This window comes from Chlorocebus sabaeus, chromosome 20, assembly GCF_047675955.1.
Source record: "Chlorocebus sabaeus isolate Y175 chromosome 20, mChlSab1.0.hap1, whole genome shotgun sequence".
Classification (NCBI taxonomy): domain Eukaryota; kingdom Metazoa; phylum Chordata; class Mammalia; order Primates; family Cercopithecidae; genus Chlorocebus; species Chlorocebus sabaeus.
The window spans coordinates 61,061,258-61,076,281 of NC_132923.1; the positions used below are offsets into that span (position 1 = coordinate 61,061,258).

Consider the following 15,024-nt stretch of genomic DNA (forward strand, 5'->3'; position numbering starts at 1 on the left):
GATTGTACTTGAAGATAGGATCTTTTAGGGAGTTAATTAAGGTCACGAGCATAGGGCTCTAATCTCACAGGGCTAGTGTCCTTAGAAGAGGAGAAAATGACACAGGAGCTCCCCCTAACCCAACCCTTCATGATGCACAGAGAAGAGGATATGAAAGGACACAGAAGGTGGTAGTCTATAAGACAGGAAGAGAGGCCTCACTAGAAACAACCCAAATGGCACCTTGATCTTGAAATTCTAGCTTCCAGAACTGTGAGAAAATAAATTTATTTAAGACACCAAGTCTCTAGTTTTTTTATGACAGCCCTAGGAGACTAATACAGTTGGGAACTTCCAGCTTTCACCTTGGACCTCTAGGGAGAAGTGAAGGACTGGAGATTGAGCTCGATGGAAACTATTGAATGAGAGTTGGGGAGCTTCCAAGTTGAGGAATACAGAGACATGCAGGGAAGGTAATAAGATGGAAGAAGGCATGGAAGCTCTGCATCTCCCCTCTCCCTCCATACCTTTCCCTATGTACCTCTTCATTAATTGTTCCTAGTTGTACCCTTTATGATATAAACAGGTAAATGTAAGTTCTGTGAGCTATTCTGGCAAATTATCAAACCTGAGGGCAGGGTCATGGGAATACTTGAATTTCCAGCCATGTTGGACAGAGTACGGATAGCTTGGGGACTCAGGACTTGTGACTGGCCTCTGAAGTGAGGGCAGCCTTATGGGATTAAGCCTAATTCAGCTGCATAGTGTCAGAATAGAATTAAAATGTAGGACACGGTTGATGTCAGAGAAATGGAGAATGAGATATGATGACAGAAAGCACTCCATTTAGTATAACTTTAATACCAGTTTAGCGGTATTTGATATTGAGAATTAAAAACAAATATTAAATTCAGAGATTTGAGTTCTTATATTATTTCATATTTATATTTTCTGAGGTCTTTAAAAATATAATTAATAAAAAATGAACAGGTAACTTTATTCAATTCAAAATTAAAACTTGACTTTTTTTCATCATAGTAAATACACAAAATATAGACTATTACATGAAGTAATGAAATTTCCTTGAAAAAATACAGAAAGGTATGATAATAAGCATTGAACAATTTTATTAAGTTCTTTGCCAAAATGCAAACATATGAAATGAGATTGTATACAATAGACCAAAGGCTACCTAGAGACCAACAGCCATATAAAAATAATTTAAGGCAAGCTTCATTGATTTATTTTAAATAAGGTAAGTGAAATATGGGTTCAGAATTAAGATTTTCAAGAAAGTTCTTGTAGCTGTAAATTAGGAGAATATGAATGTCAAAATTTTAACTGTTTCTGTGCCAAACTGAAAGCAAATGCTTTCTAAACTTCAGTAAAAAGAACTTTAATAATATCATTAAGTCTGCAAAGTCACTGACAAGTTGATAGTATTCAAATACTAAAATATTTTCTAAATGTAAATTTTGTAACATCTTGAATACTTTCTAAGCCCACTTTTCTGTCATTACAAAAATAAAATTCCAAGAAATTTCTGCGACATTAATCTTAAGAGATCAAAATAACAAAACATATGTACTTTTCTAAGTTAATGTAATTCAAGTAAAGTAGTACTAAAGAAAACACATCATTTTAATAAAAACCAAACCTGCTTAAGAGACATAACAGAGTTAAGCAAAAGTATAAACTACTAATAATAAGCAGTTGCTTAGATTTAATATAAGAGGATTTATTTTTATTTTCACTGGAAAAAACATTAAAGCCCTTTCTCTTTTCTGGAGCTGAAACAGTGGATTGTGTTCTAGTTATTCAATGTTCCTACAGTAATTTTTTTAATTTTTATACTTGCCAATGTGTTCACGGGCTATAATAAGTCTTTGAATTTGTGAAGTACCTTCATAAATCTGCAAAAAAAAAATAAGTGTAGGTTAAATATCTTTAGTACATAAATACTTTGATTTATTCAACATTTTAGATAGTAGTATAAGCTGCGTTGTAATATAAAACTGAATCAAAGCATATATAGGGTCTGTAGCCTGTAGATTCCAAAACCTGATTTTGGGAAAGTCTGAAAATATGGAATTCTCTAAAGATTGGTTTATTATAAAAAGTCATGTATCAAAATTTTGGAGAAGAGTATTCAAAACATAGAAAAAAGAAAATATATTTACATTTCAGAAAATTTGGGAAAACTGAAGTTCATTATGGCCAAAATATTTGTCCAACTTTTCTGAACTGTACTTAGCTAGCTGTCTCCTTAAGTCCTTTATTCTTAATTTTTTTTTTTTTTTCTCCCACTGCCTATGGAACAGAGTTGCTAAAGAAAAAGATGCTGGGAGGATTTCAAGAGTCAGACCTTATTTCCATTCTAAACTTCTAACTTTAGCCATTCATTAGTTCAGCTTCTGAGATGGCAGAGAAAATCTAAATGGTTGATGATAATAATAGTAATAATTATAATTAAAGGCTCTAGGAGAGGAAGAGTATCAACACATAAACCTGCGACTTTGGATAAGGCACAAATTCTGGACCTCAGTTTTTTCATGTCTACACGGAGAGGCCACACTATGTCTAACATCCCTTCTCACTCTAGCCTTCTGATTCGAACTCAATATTTCAAATGACCGGATGAGTCAAATAATTTGCTAGGTGTAGGGGGAGCAAGGGCAGAGACACCGAAGAGCAAGAATGTGATAATTATTAAGTAATTATTTAAGCCACATGTAGAGAACATGCACATTTATATTTCCTTTTACTAAATTCCTTCTAAGTTTTTTGACTACTAATTTAATTTGGAATTCATCTACATCACTGTCTCCTCATGTTGGTTTTTGACTCCAAGTATAGTTACAATAAATTAAATAGTTGTCAGGCAACATTCAAATCAAAATAATTAATTTTAAATGACATGCATACTTTTTGGAGAGAAAAGTTTGGGATACAATTAGCTAAGATGTTAAAACTCAAAGAAATCTAATCCAAACATAATATACATGTCTGCACCATTTGTTTTTTTAGCCTATTCTCTCTTCAGACTTATACTTAATCACAAATAACATTCTTCTTTCTATTAATTCATTCCAAAAACTGGCTCACAGCCATATATGACAGTCATTTATTGCTACTAGGGACATAAAATTTCTAAATAATCAGAAATCTACTTTGTCATTTATGAATATTCTCTCTCCCTTGCAAACCAAAAAAATCACCTTTAACCTTACCTGATAGATCTTGGCATCCCTCATTAGTTTTTCTACAGGATATTCTGTATTAAATCCATTGCCTCCAAATATCTGCACAGCATCAGTAGCTAACTGATTTGCAATATCTCCAGCAAATGCCTTTGCAATAGAAGCATAATAGGTATTTCGACGACCAGAATCAACCTCCCAAGCTGCTCTCTGGTAACTCATTCTAGCTAGTTCAACTTTCATTGCCATTTCAGCCAGCATAAATGATATCGCTTGGTGCTAGAATTAAAAAGAAAAAAGTTAAAGGATATTTATTGAGAAAAAAGTTTTTTCCTGGGGCTTTTTTATTTTTATAGTGACAAGGTCTTGCTATGTTGCCCAGGCTGGTCTGCAACTCCTAGCCTCAAGCAATCCTCCTACTTAGGCCTCCCAAAGTACTGAGAGTATAGGCATGAGTCACTGCGCCTGACCTTTTTTTTTTTTTTTTTTTTTTAAAAAAAACCTTTTCATTAACTAATTTTAGGTTTATAGAAGTTACACCCAGCTTCCTCTAATGTTAACATATTACCAAACCATAGTGCCATGATTGAGAACAGGACATTAACACTGGTATAGTATTAACTAAACTATAAGCCTTACTCAAATCTGGTCAAGTTTTCTAACGTTCTTTTTCTTTTCACCATTACACATTGAATTTAGTTATTTCTTCTGAAATACTGGTATAGTATTAACAACTAAACTATAAGCCTTACTCAAATCTGGTCAAGTTTTCTACTAATGTTCTTTTTCCACCAGTATACATTGAATTTAGTTATTTCTTCTTATTCTTTCCCAGGCTATTACAATTCCTCAATCCTTTCTTACCTTTTATGTCTTTGCACTTCTGAAGAATGTTGATTGGTTATTTTATGTAAAATGTCCTTCAATTTCAGTTTGCCTATTTTATTTTATTTTTTTTTGAGACAGGGTCTCACTTTGTCATCCAGGCTGGAATGCAATGGCATGATCTAAGATCACTGCAGCCTCAACGACCCTCCCGCCTCAGCCCCCAGAGTAGCTGGGACTTTTTAGCTGGCACTTTTTTTTTTTTTCCCCAAGACTGAGTTTCACTCTGTCGCTCAGGCTGGAGTGAAGTGGTGCGATATCGGCACACTGCAACCTCCGACCCCCAGGTTCAAGCGATTTTCCTGCCTCAGCCTCCCGAGTAGCTGGGCATGTGCCACCACGCCCGGCTAATTTTTTTTTTTTTTTTGTATTTTTAGTAGAGACAGGGTTTCACCATGTTGGCCAGGCTGGTCTCAAACTCCTGATCACAGGTGATCAGCCCGCCTCAGCCTCCCAAAGTGCTAGGATTACAGGCCTGAGCCACCACAACCAGTTTTTTTTTTTTTTTTTTTTTTTTTTTTTTAAATAGAGACCTGGTCTCCCTATGTTGCCCACGCTGTTCTCAAACTCCTGGGCTCAAGGGAACCACCCACTTCGGCCCCCCAAAATACTAGGATTACAGGTGTGAGTCACCATGCCTGGCCTCTGCTAGGACTTTTTAAAAGAAATTTGCTGGCTGGGTGCGGTGGCTCACACCTGTAATCACAGCACTTCGAGAGGCTGAGGTGGGCGGATCACCTGAGGTTGGGAGTTTGAGATCAGCCTGATCAATATGGAGAAACCCCGTCTCTACTAAAAATACAAAATTAGCCAGGCATGGTGGCGCATGCCTGTAATACCAGCTACTCAGGAGGCTGAGGCAGAAGAATTGCTTAAACCTGGGAGGTGGAGGTTGTGGTGAGCCGAGATCACACCATTGCACTCCAGTTTGGGCAACAAAAGCGAAACTCCATCTCAAAAAAAAAAAAAAAAAAAAAAAAAGTTGCTACAGATAGAGAAAAATCATGTGGCATTGTATCAGATACCAAGACAGAGGAAAGGACAACTAAAAGATGCTTCTTAGACTCTACAGACTCAGAATTGAATAGAAGACATAAAATAAATACTTTCAATAAGGGATAGTAAGTGCTCTATGAGTTAGTTATATGGTCAAGATACGTTATAGGATGGAAATATGTTCCCATTTCCTGGCGTACAACTCCTAAATTCCTTGGGATCTCCAAAGTGCTGTCTATTGTCTGATAGGTTCAGTATGGTGCTGGTCACTGCAAAGACAATGGCAGGATTAGAGGGTTAGGACCTTCAACCCCACCACCACAACCTCCAGGGAGGGGAGAGGGGCTAAAGGTCAAGTTAAATCATCAATGACCAATGGTTTAATTGATCATGCCTATGTAATGAAGCCTCCATGAACACCCAAGAATGTGTCCAGAGTTGGTTCCTTCCAGTGGGTTCTTGGTCTCGCTGACTTCAAGAATGAAGCTGCAGATCTTCACGGTGAGTGTTACAGCTCTTAAAGATGGTGTGTCTGGAGTTTGTTCCTTCAGATGTGTCCAGAGTTTCTTTCTTCCAGTGGGTTCGTGGTCTTGCTGACTTCAAGAATGAAGCCGCGGACCTTCGTGGCAAGTGTTACAGCTCTTAAAGGTGGTGCAGACTCAAAGGGTAAGCAGCAGCAAGATTTATTGTGAAGAGTGAAAGAACAAAGCTTCCACAGCGTGGAAGGGGACTGGAGCAGGTTGCCACTGCTGGCTGGGGTGGCCAGCTTTTATTCCCTTATTTGTCCTAGCCGACATCCTGCTGACTGGTCCATTTTATGGAGTGCTGATTGGTCCATTTTACAGAGTGCTGATTGGTTCATTTCATAGAGTGCTGACTGGTGAATTTATAATCCTGTAGCTAGACACACAGCACTGATTGGTGCATTTTTACAGAGTGCTGATTGGTGTGTTTACAATCCTTTAGCTAGACACAGAGTGCTGATTGGGGCATTTACAATCCTTTAGCTAGACACAGAGCACTGATTGGTGCATTTTTACAGAGTGCTGATTGGTGTGTTTACAATCCTTTAGCTAGACACAGAGTGCTGATTGGTGCATTTTTACAGAGTGTTGATTGGTGTGTTTATAATCCTCTAGCTAGACAGAAAAGTCCTCCAAGTCCCCATTGGACCCAGGAAGTCCAGCTGGCTTCACCTCTCAAGAGGACATGGTTTGGAGAACTTCCAGAGGTTCCTATAGGGTGAGATTCCCAGGGAGGGCATGGAAGCCATATGCATCTTCCTTCATCTGTATCCTTCAAAATATCCTTCCTGGCTGAGCGTGGTAGCTCACACCTGTAATCCCAGCACTTTGGGAGGCCAAGGCGGGCAGATCACCTGAGGTCAGGAGTTTGAGACCAGCCTGGCCAACATGGTGAAACCCTGTCTCTACTAAAAATAAAAATAAAAAATTGGCCAGGCATGGTAGAAGGTGCCTGTAATGCCAGCTACTTGGGAGGCTGAGGCAGAAGAATCAATTGAACCCAGGAGGCAGAGACTGCAGTGAGCCGAGATCACGCCACTGCACTCTAGCCTGGGCAACAAGAGTGAGACGCTGTCTGAAAAAAATAATTAAAAATAAAATAAAATAAAAATTAAAAAATTAGATATCCTTCCTAATAAACTGGTAAATGTGTTTCCCTGAGTTCTGTGAGCTGCTTTAGCAAATTACTGGAATTCACAGACGGGGTCATGGGAACCCCAACTTGAAGGCAGTCAGCCAGAAGTTCTGGAGGCCAGGACTTGCAACTGGGGGAAAAGAAGGGGCAGTCTTGTGAGATTAAGCCTGTGGGATCTGATGCTATCTCTGGGTAGGTAGTGTTGGAACTAAGTCAGAGGATACCCAGCTAGTGTCTGTTGCTTGGTGTGTGTGGGATATCCTCCCACATCTTTGGTCATAGAAGTCTTCTTCTGTGTTGATCATTTTTGTGGTGTTGAGAACAGAAGAAAAACATGGTTTGAGAGAATTTTTCCTGATACAAGTGACTACTTTGGTTCAAATCTTAGTTCCATAATTTATTAGATGGGCCTAATCATTTTGCATGTGATAAATGGAAATAACAGTACCTTTTCCAGAGTATTATGAAGATTAGAGTTAATACATGTTAAGCACCCAGAATAGTGCCCGGAACAGGGAAAGCATCTGATTATTAGTATTTAATAGAGTAGGTATTCAATCACTGTTTGTTTTATGAATAAAATAGAAGTTCACAGCACAAGACATCTAAGTGCTAGGAGTAGAAAGGTTTCTAAAAACATAAATTTCCTGCTCATATGGAGCTTACATTCTAGTGAGACTGTGAGGGGAGACAATAAACAAATACTGATATGACAGAATGTTGGGTAGTGATAACAACTTTGAAAAAGAAGGGCAGGATCAGTGTTAGAGGTCTTATTTTACATACCCTCATGTCATCTGAAAACAGGGATAATTTGACTTCCTCTTTTCCTAATTGAATACCCTTTATTTCTTTCTCCTGCCTGACTGCCCTGGCCAGAACTTCCAACACTATGTTGAATAGGAGTGGTGACAGAGGGCATCCCTGTCTTATGCCAGTTTTCAAAGGGAATGCTTCCAGTTTTTGCCCATTCAGTATGATTTTGGCTGTGGGTTTGTCATAAATAGCTCTTATTATTTTGAGATACATCCCATCAATACCTAGTTTATTGAGAGTTTTTAGCATGAAGGGCTGTTGAATTTTGTTGAAGGCCTTTTCTGCATCTATTGAGATAATCATGTGATTTTTGTCTTTGGTTGTGTTTATAGGATGGATTACCTTTATTGATTTGCATATGTTGAACCAGCCTGCATCCCAGGGATGAAGCAAACTTGATCACGGTGTATCAGCTTTTTGATGTGCTGCTGGATTTGGTTTGCCAGTATTTTATTGAGGATTTTTGCATCGATGTTCATCAGGGATATTGGTCTAAAATTCTTTATTTTGTTGTGTCTCCGCCAGACTTTGCTATGAGGATGATGCTGGCTTCATAAAATGAGTGAGGGAGGATTCCCTCTTTTTCTGTTGATTGGAATAGTTTCAGAAGGAATGGTACCAGCTCCTCTTTGTACCTCTGGTAGAATTCGGCTGTGAATCCGTCTGGTCCTGGACTTTTTGTGGTTGGTAGGCTCTCAATTATTGCCTCAATTTCACAGCCGGTTATTTGTCTATTCAGTGATTCAACTTCTTCCTGGTTTAGTTTTGGGAGGGTGTATGTGTCCAGGAATTTATCCATTTCTTGTAGATTTTCTAGTTTATTTGCATAGAGGTGTTTGTGGTGTTCTCTGATGGTAGTTTGTATTTATGTGGGATTGGTGGTGATCTTTATCTTTTTTTTTGTTGATTTTTGATTCTTCTCTATTTGATTCTTCTCTCTTTTCTTCTGTATTAGTCTTGCTAGTGGTCTATCAATTTTGCTGATCTTTAAAAAAACAGCTCTTGGATTCATTGATTTTTTGAAGGGTTTTTTGTGTCTCTATCTCCTTTAGTTCTGCTCTGATCTTAGTTATTTCTTGCCTTCTGCTACTTTTTGAATGTGTCTGCTCTTGCTTCTCTAGTTCTTTTAATTGTGATGTTAGGGTGTCAATTTTAGATCTTTCCTCCTTTCTCTTGTGGGCATTTAGTGCTATATATTTCCCTCTACACACTGCTTTAAATGTGTCCCAGAGATTCTGGTATGTTGTGTCTTTGTTCTCATTGGTTTCAAAGAACATCTTTATTTCTGCCTTCATTTCATTATGTACCCAGCAGTCATTCAGGAGCAGGTTGTTCAGTTTCCTTGTGGTTGAGCGGTTTTGAGTGAGTTTCTTAATTTTGAGTTCTAGTTTGCTTGCGCTGTGGTCTGAGAGACAGTTTGTTATAATTTCTGTTCTTTTACATTTGCTGAGGAGTGCTTTACTTCCAACTACGTGGTCAATTTTGGAATAAGTGTGATGTGGTGCTGAGAAGAATGTATATTCTGTTGATTTGGCATGGAGAGTTCTGTAGATGTCTATATGTCCTCTTGTTGCAGAGCTGAGTTCAATTCCTGGATATCCTTGTTAACTTTCTTTCTTGTTGATCTAATGTTGACAATGGGGTGTTAAAATCTCCCATTATTATAGTGTGGGAGTCTAAGTCTCTTTGTAGGTCTCTAAGGACTTGTTTTATGAATCTGGGTGCTCCTGTATTGGGTGCATATATATTTAGGATAGTTAGCTCTTATTGAATTGATCCCCTTTCCATTATGTAATGGCCTTGCCTCTTTTGATCTTTGTTGGTTTAAAGTCTGTTTTATCAGAGACTAGGATTGCAGCCTCTGCTTTTTTTGTTTGTTTGTTTTCCATTTGATTGGTAGATATTCCTCCATCTGTTTATTTTGAGCCTATGTGTGTCTCTGCATGTGAGATGGGTCTCCTGAATACAGCACACTGATGGGTCTTGACTCTTTATCCAATTTGCCAGTCTGCGTTTTAGTTGGAGCATTTAGCCCATTTACATTTAAGGTTAATATTGTTATGTGTGAATTTGATCCTCTCATTATGATGTTAGTTGGTTATTTTGCCCACTAGTTGATTAAGTTTATTCCTAGCATCGATGGTCTTTAAAATTGGCATGCTTTTGCAATGGCTGGTGCCGTTTGTTCCTTTCCATGTTTAGTTCTTCCTTCAGGAGCTCTTGTAAGGCAGGCCTGGTGGTGACAAAATATCTCAGCATTTGCTTGTCTGTAAAGAATTTTATTTCTCCTTCACTTATGAAGCTTAGTTTGGCTGGCTATGAAATTCTGGGTTGAAAAATTCTTTAAGAATATTGACTACTGGCCCCCACTCTCTTCTAGCTTATAGGGTTTCTGCTGAGAGATCCACTGTTAGTCTGATGGGCTTCCCTTTGTGGGTAACCCGACCTTTCTCTCTGGCTGCACTTAACATTTTTTTCCTTCATTTCAACTTTGGTGAATCTGACAATTATGTGTCTTGGGGCTGCTCTTCTCGAGGAGTATCTTTGTGACATTCTCTGTATTTTCTGAATTTGAATGTTGGCCTGCCTTGCTAGGTTGGGGAAGTTCTCCTGGATAATATCTTGAAGAGTGTTTTCCAACTTGGTTCCATTCTCCCCATCACTTTCAGGTACACCAACCAGACGTAGATTTGGTCTTTTTACATAGTCTTACATTTCTTGGAGGCTTTGTTCATTTCTTTTTACTCTTTTTCTCTAAACTTCTCTTCTCGCTTCATTTCATTCATTTGATCTTCAATCACTGATACCCTTTCTTTCACTTGATCAAATCGGCTACTGAACCTTATGCATGCATCACGTACTTCTCGTGCCATGGTTTTCAGCTCCATCAGATCATTTAAGGTCTTCTCTATGTTGTTTATTCTAGTTAGCCATTCGTCTAATCTTTTTTCAAGGTTTTTAGCTTCTTTGCCATGGGTTCGAACATCCTCCTTTAGCTTGGAGAAGTCTGTTATTACCGATTGTCTGAAGCTTTCTTCTCTCAACTCGTCAAAGTCATTCTCTGTCCAGCTTTGTTCTGTTGCTGGTGAGGAGCTGCGTTCCTTTGGAGAAGAGGTGCTCTGATTTTTAGTTTTCAGCTTTTCTGCTCTGGTTTCTCCCTATCTTTGGGCTTTTATCTAACTTTGGTCTTTGATGATGGTGACATACAGATGGGTTTTGGTGTGGATGTCCTTTTTGTTAGTTTTCCTTCTAACAGTCAGGACCCTCAGTTGCAGGTCTGTTGGAGTTTGCTGGAGGTCCACTCCAGACCCTGTTTGCCTGGGTATCACCAGTGGAGGCTGCAGAACTGCAAATACTGCAGAACGGCAAATGTTGCTGCCTCATCATTCATGTGGAAGCTTCATCTCAGAGGGGCACCCGGCTGTATGAGGTGTCAGTTGGCGGAGGTCTCTCCCAGTTGGGCTACTCGGGGGTCAGGGACCCACTTGAGGAGGCCATTTGTCTGTTCTCAGATCTCAAACTCCATGCTGGGAGGACCACTACTCTCTTCCAAGCTGTCAGACAGGGACATTTAAGTTTGCAGAAGTTTCTGCTGCCTTTTTTTTATCTATGCCCTGCCCCCAGAGGGGAGTCGACAAGAGACAGGCAGGCCTCCCAAAGCTGCAGTGGGCTCAACCCAGTTCACGCTTCTTGGCCACTTTTTTACCTACTCAAGCCTCAGCAATGGCGGATTCCCCTTCCCCAGCCTTGCTGCCACCTTGCAGTTCGATCTCAGACTGCTGGGCTAGCAGTGAGCGAGGCTCTGTGGGTGTGGGACCCTCCAAGCTAGGCGCGGTATATAATCTCCTGGTGTGTTATTTGCTAAGCCTGTTGGTAAAGCACAGTATTAGGGTGGGAGTGTCCCGATTTTCCAGGTCCCGTCTGTTACGGTTTCCTTTAGCTAGGAGAGGGAATTCTCCAACACCTTGTACTTCTCTTGCCCAGGAGGGTTAAAAAAAGAACAAGAAAAAAAAGGTCTTTTGTTACTGTTGTTGTTTTGAGACAGGGTCTCACGCTGTTGCCCAGACTGGAATGTAGGGAGTTTCTTAATGTGTGGGATCAATGTACATGGCCTCTGTGATACAGAAGTCCCCAAGTCGAGAAATGAATGTAAAATAACAGCTCTTAGAATGGTGAAATCTCTGGAGTACCTAATAAAAGTGCCAAAAAAGTACAAAAGCCAGTTTCTAATATGCTTCTATAATGCTCTGACAAATATAGTACTTCCTGCAGATAAGTTGTTTACAAATAAAAAATAAAAGCAAAATAACTGACCATAAAAGAGTTAGGAGACACAATACACCTTGAAAGATTAGCACCCTAAGAATTGAAGATAACAAAAAAATCTGAAATTGATTATAAATGAAGAATTTTTACATGATTAATGACAAAAAAGGAAAAGGTGGTACAATGTTGAAAAGAAGGTATAATGGAACAAAACAAATATAACATCTGGAAATGAAAAGTAGTCATTAATAAAAAAATCAATAGATAGATTAAATAGATTAGGCACGAGATAAGAGAACTAGAGAGCAGATCTGAAAAAATTACCTAGAATATAGTGCAGAAAGATAAATTACAAAATTAAGGTTAAACGACACAGAGCAGTGCTAATACAAGTTTGTCCACAGTGCCGATTCACAAACTGTTACTGGTTGATGGTACAGAAGATGAGAATAAGCATTTACAAACTTTTACAGCAATTTAATATTGTTGTGACATTCTTATATTTTACAAAAATAATGGTCCACATTAACTGGAAATTAAAACAAACTGGTCTTTCATGACAGATAGTTAGAGAACCACTGACAAATGGAGATAGGAATAGGAGGCTCATGAGGGGCCGAGGTGGAAGGATTGCTTGAGCTCAGGTGTTTGAGACCAGCCTGGGCAACACAGTGAGACCCCATCTCTACAAAAATAAAAAGATTAGGCAGGCATGATGGTGTGCCCCTATAGTTCCAGTTATTTAGGAGGCTGAAGTGAGAGGATTGCTTGATCCTGAGAAGCTGCAATGAGCCATGACTGTACCATTGCACTCACATTTGGGCAACCAAGACACTGTCTCAAAAAACAAACAAACAAACAAACAAAAAAACAGAGAAAGAAATAGGAGGTTCACTATACAACTCATAGTGAGTTGCAGGAGAGAATACAGATAATGGGGGGGCATCAATATTTGAAGGGATAAGACTTAAGAATTACCCTGGAAATTCATGGAAGACACAACTCTTTATAGTACTAAAATTATGTGACACTCGAGAAGAGATGGGAAGTAACAGAATTAAGAGTATAACATAGGATAGGTGCAGTGGTTCAGGCCTGTAATCCTAGCACTTTGGGAGGCTGAGGCAGGCAGATCACTTGAGGCCAGGAGTTCAACACCAGCCCGGCCAACATAAGGGAACCCTGTCTCTACTAAAAATACCAAAATTAGCTGGGTGTGGTGGTGTGTGTCTGTAGTCCCAGCGACTCGGGGGTTGAGGCAGGAGAATCACTTGAACATGGGAGGTGGGGGTTTCAGTGAGCCCAGATCATGCCACTGTACTTCAGCCTGGACGACAGAGCAAGAATTTGTCCCCCACCCACCACCGCTAAAAAAAAAAAAAAAGTATAAAATAGAATTCTGGATCTGTGACTTATAAATTGTGTAACCTTGGACAAATCATTTGATACCTCTGAGCTTCAGTTTCTTGATCCTTAAAAGAGATAATACTACTCAAAAAAGTGTTACTGAGAGAATTAGAAAATATATTTAAAATGCATAGCACAAGGCTGGGCCTGGTGGCTCATTCCTGTAATCCCAGCACTTTGGGAGGCTGAGGCGGGTGGATCGAGACCAGCCTGGTCAACATAGTGAAACCCCATCTCTACTAAAAATACAAAAATTAGCCAGGCATAGTGGTGCACACCTGTAGTTCCCGCTACTTGGGAGGCTAAGGCAGGAGAATTGCTTGAACTCGGGAGGTGGAGGTTGTGGTGAACCGATATTGTGCCACTGCACTCCAGCCTGAGCAACAGAGCGAGACTCCATCTCAAAACATACAAACAAACAAAAAAATCGCATAGCACAGTGTCAGATATAGAAGTAACCAATAGTTAGTGGCACAATCTAAAAAGAAATTTGTCTTTGAAACTCATCTTGATAAAACCACATTATCTTCCTGCTATCAAAGTAGAAATTGATTAGTTTGTGGTTTAAAAATCATTTCTAAATATTAAATGATAATGAGTGTCTTTACATTTGAACAAAGCAAGCAGCATTAAAATTACCTCTATAAGTAACTTTCCAAAAGTTTTCCTTTCCAGGGCATACTTGGTAGCTTCATCCAAAGCTCTTTGTGCTAATCCAACAGCACCAGAAGATACCTAGCATTTTAACATATTATAAAGCAAAAGTTCATGTTATCTTTAAAACACATAATATCTACCTAAGTGTCTAAGTTAGGGAGTGTACAAAGAGAAGGTGATGTACAGCAACAAGAAACTGGTGGGGAGTGGGGAATAGGCATGTAAGTTTATATTATTTGTTAATTAAAGGTAGTAAGAGGCATTTGTTAGGCATAGTATCATACTCTAGAAGAAAGTCATTCGTTTTGTTTAACAAGAGAAACGTTACTAGGGGAAATATTCTTAATGAGTGAAAACAGAAAGTGAGTACATATTAACGGGATGATCATATTTAGGGTGGACTGCCTCTCCAAATCTAGCACCAACTACAGTAATTTTGCAGTTGCTAAAATAATTTCTATAATGGATAGTAAGAAAAGTTGAAGAATTATTTAAAAAATTAAGAAAAGTAACAATATGGTCAGGCACAGTGACTCCCACCTGTAATCCCAGCACTTTGGGAGGCCGAGGTCAAGAGATCGAGACCATCCTGGCCAATATGATGAAACCCCATCTCTACTAAAAATACAAAAATTAGCTGGGCAGTGTGGCGGGTGCCTGTAGTCCCAGCTACTCATGAGGCTGAGGCAGGAGAATCTCTTGAACCCAGGACGCAAAGGTTCCAATGAGCTGAGATTGCACCACTGCACTCCAGCCTGGTTACAGAGTGTGACTCTATCTCAAAAAAAAAAAAAAGAAAAGTAACATTATTTCTCCTATACCCTTAATAAAATAAGCAGATATTAAAAAGAGAAACACACTAAACATACAATTTTAAAGTAAAACTACTTATTTAATGTAATAAATAAAAGATCCTATAAGGATTGTCAACTTATATTACTTACTGTAGGTCTGGTTTTATCAAAAGCTCCCATTGCAATTTTGAAACCAGCTCCGTCACCAATTAAAACATTTTCTTTAGGCACTTTCACATCTTCGAAGACAATTCCTCTAGTATCTGAACATCGCTGGCCCATGTTTAATTCCTAATAAGAAAATTGGTATATTTTAAGGAATTTTTTTTGAGCCAGTATCAATTTTTGCTTTAATCACTGTTTCA

The 15,024-nt window shown here is 38.9% G+C and overlaps 1 protein-coding gene across 2 annotated transcripts in view; it reads right to left on the reverse strand.

Annotated features, from left to right (window-relative positions):
• Window positions 1-1,081: 1,081 nt before the first annotated feature.
• The window catches only part of ACADM (acyl-CoA dehydrogenase medium chain), a 41,425-nt gene continuing 27,482 nt past the window's right edge, over window positions 1,082-15,024 (reverse strand). For both annotated transcript variants that reach the window (XM_007978258.3, XM_038001860.2), the window contains exons 9-12: window positions 14,810-14,950; window positions 13,848-13,943; window positions 3,210-3,458; window positions 1,082-1,892 (exon numbers count right to left, since the gene is read on the reverse strand). In XM_007978258.3, the coding sequence (XP_007976449.1) occupies window positions 1,821-1,892; window positions 3,210-3,458; window positions 13,848-13,943; window positions 14,810-14,950 (558 nt within the window). In that variant the 3' untranslated portion in view covers window positions 1,082-1,820. The remainder of the gene's footprint in view (window positions 1,893-3,209; window positions 3,459-13,847; window positions 13,944-14,809; window positions 14,951-15,024) is intronic.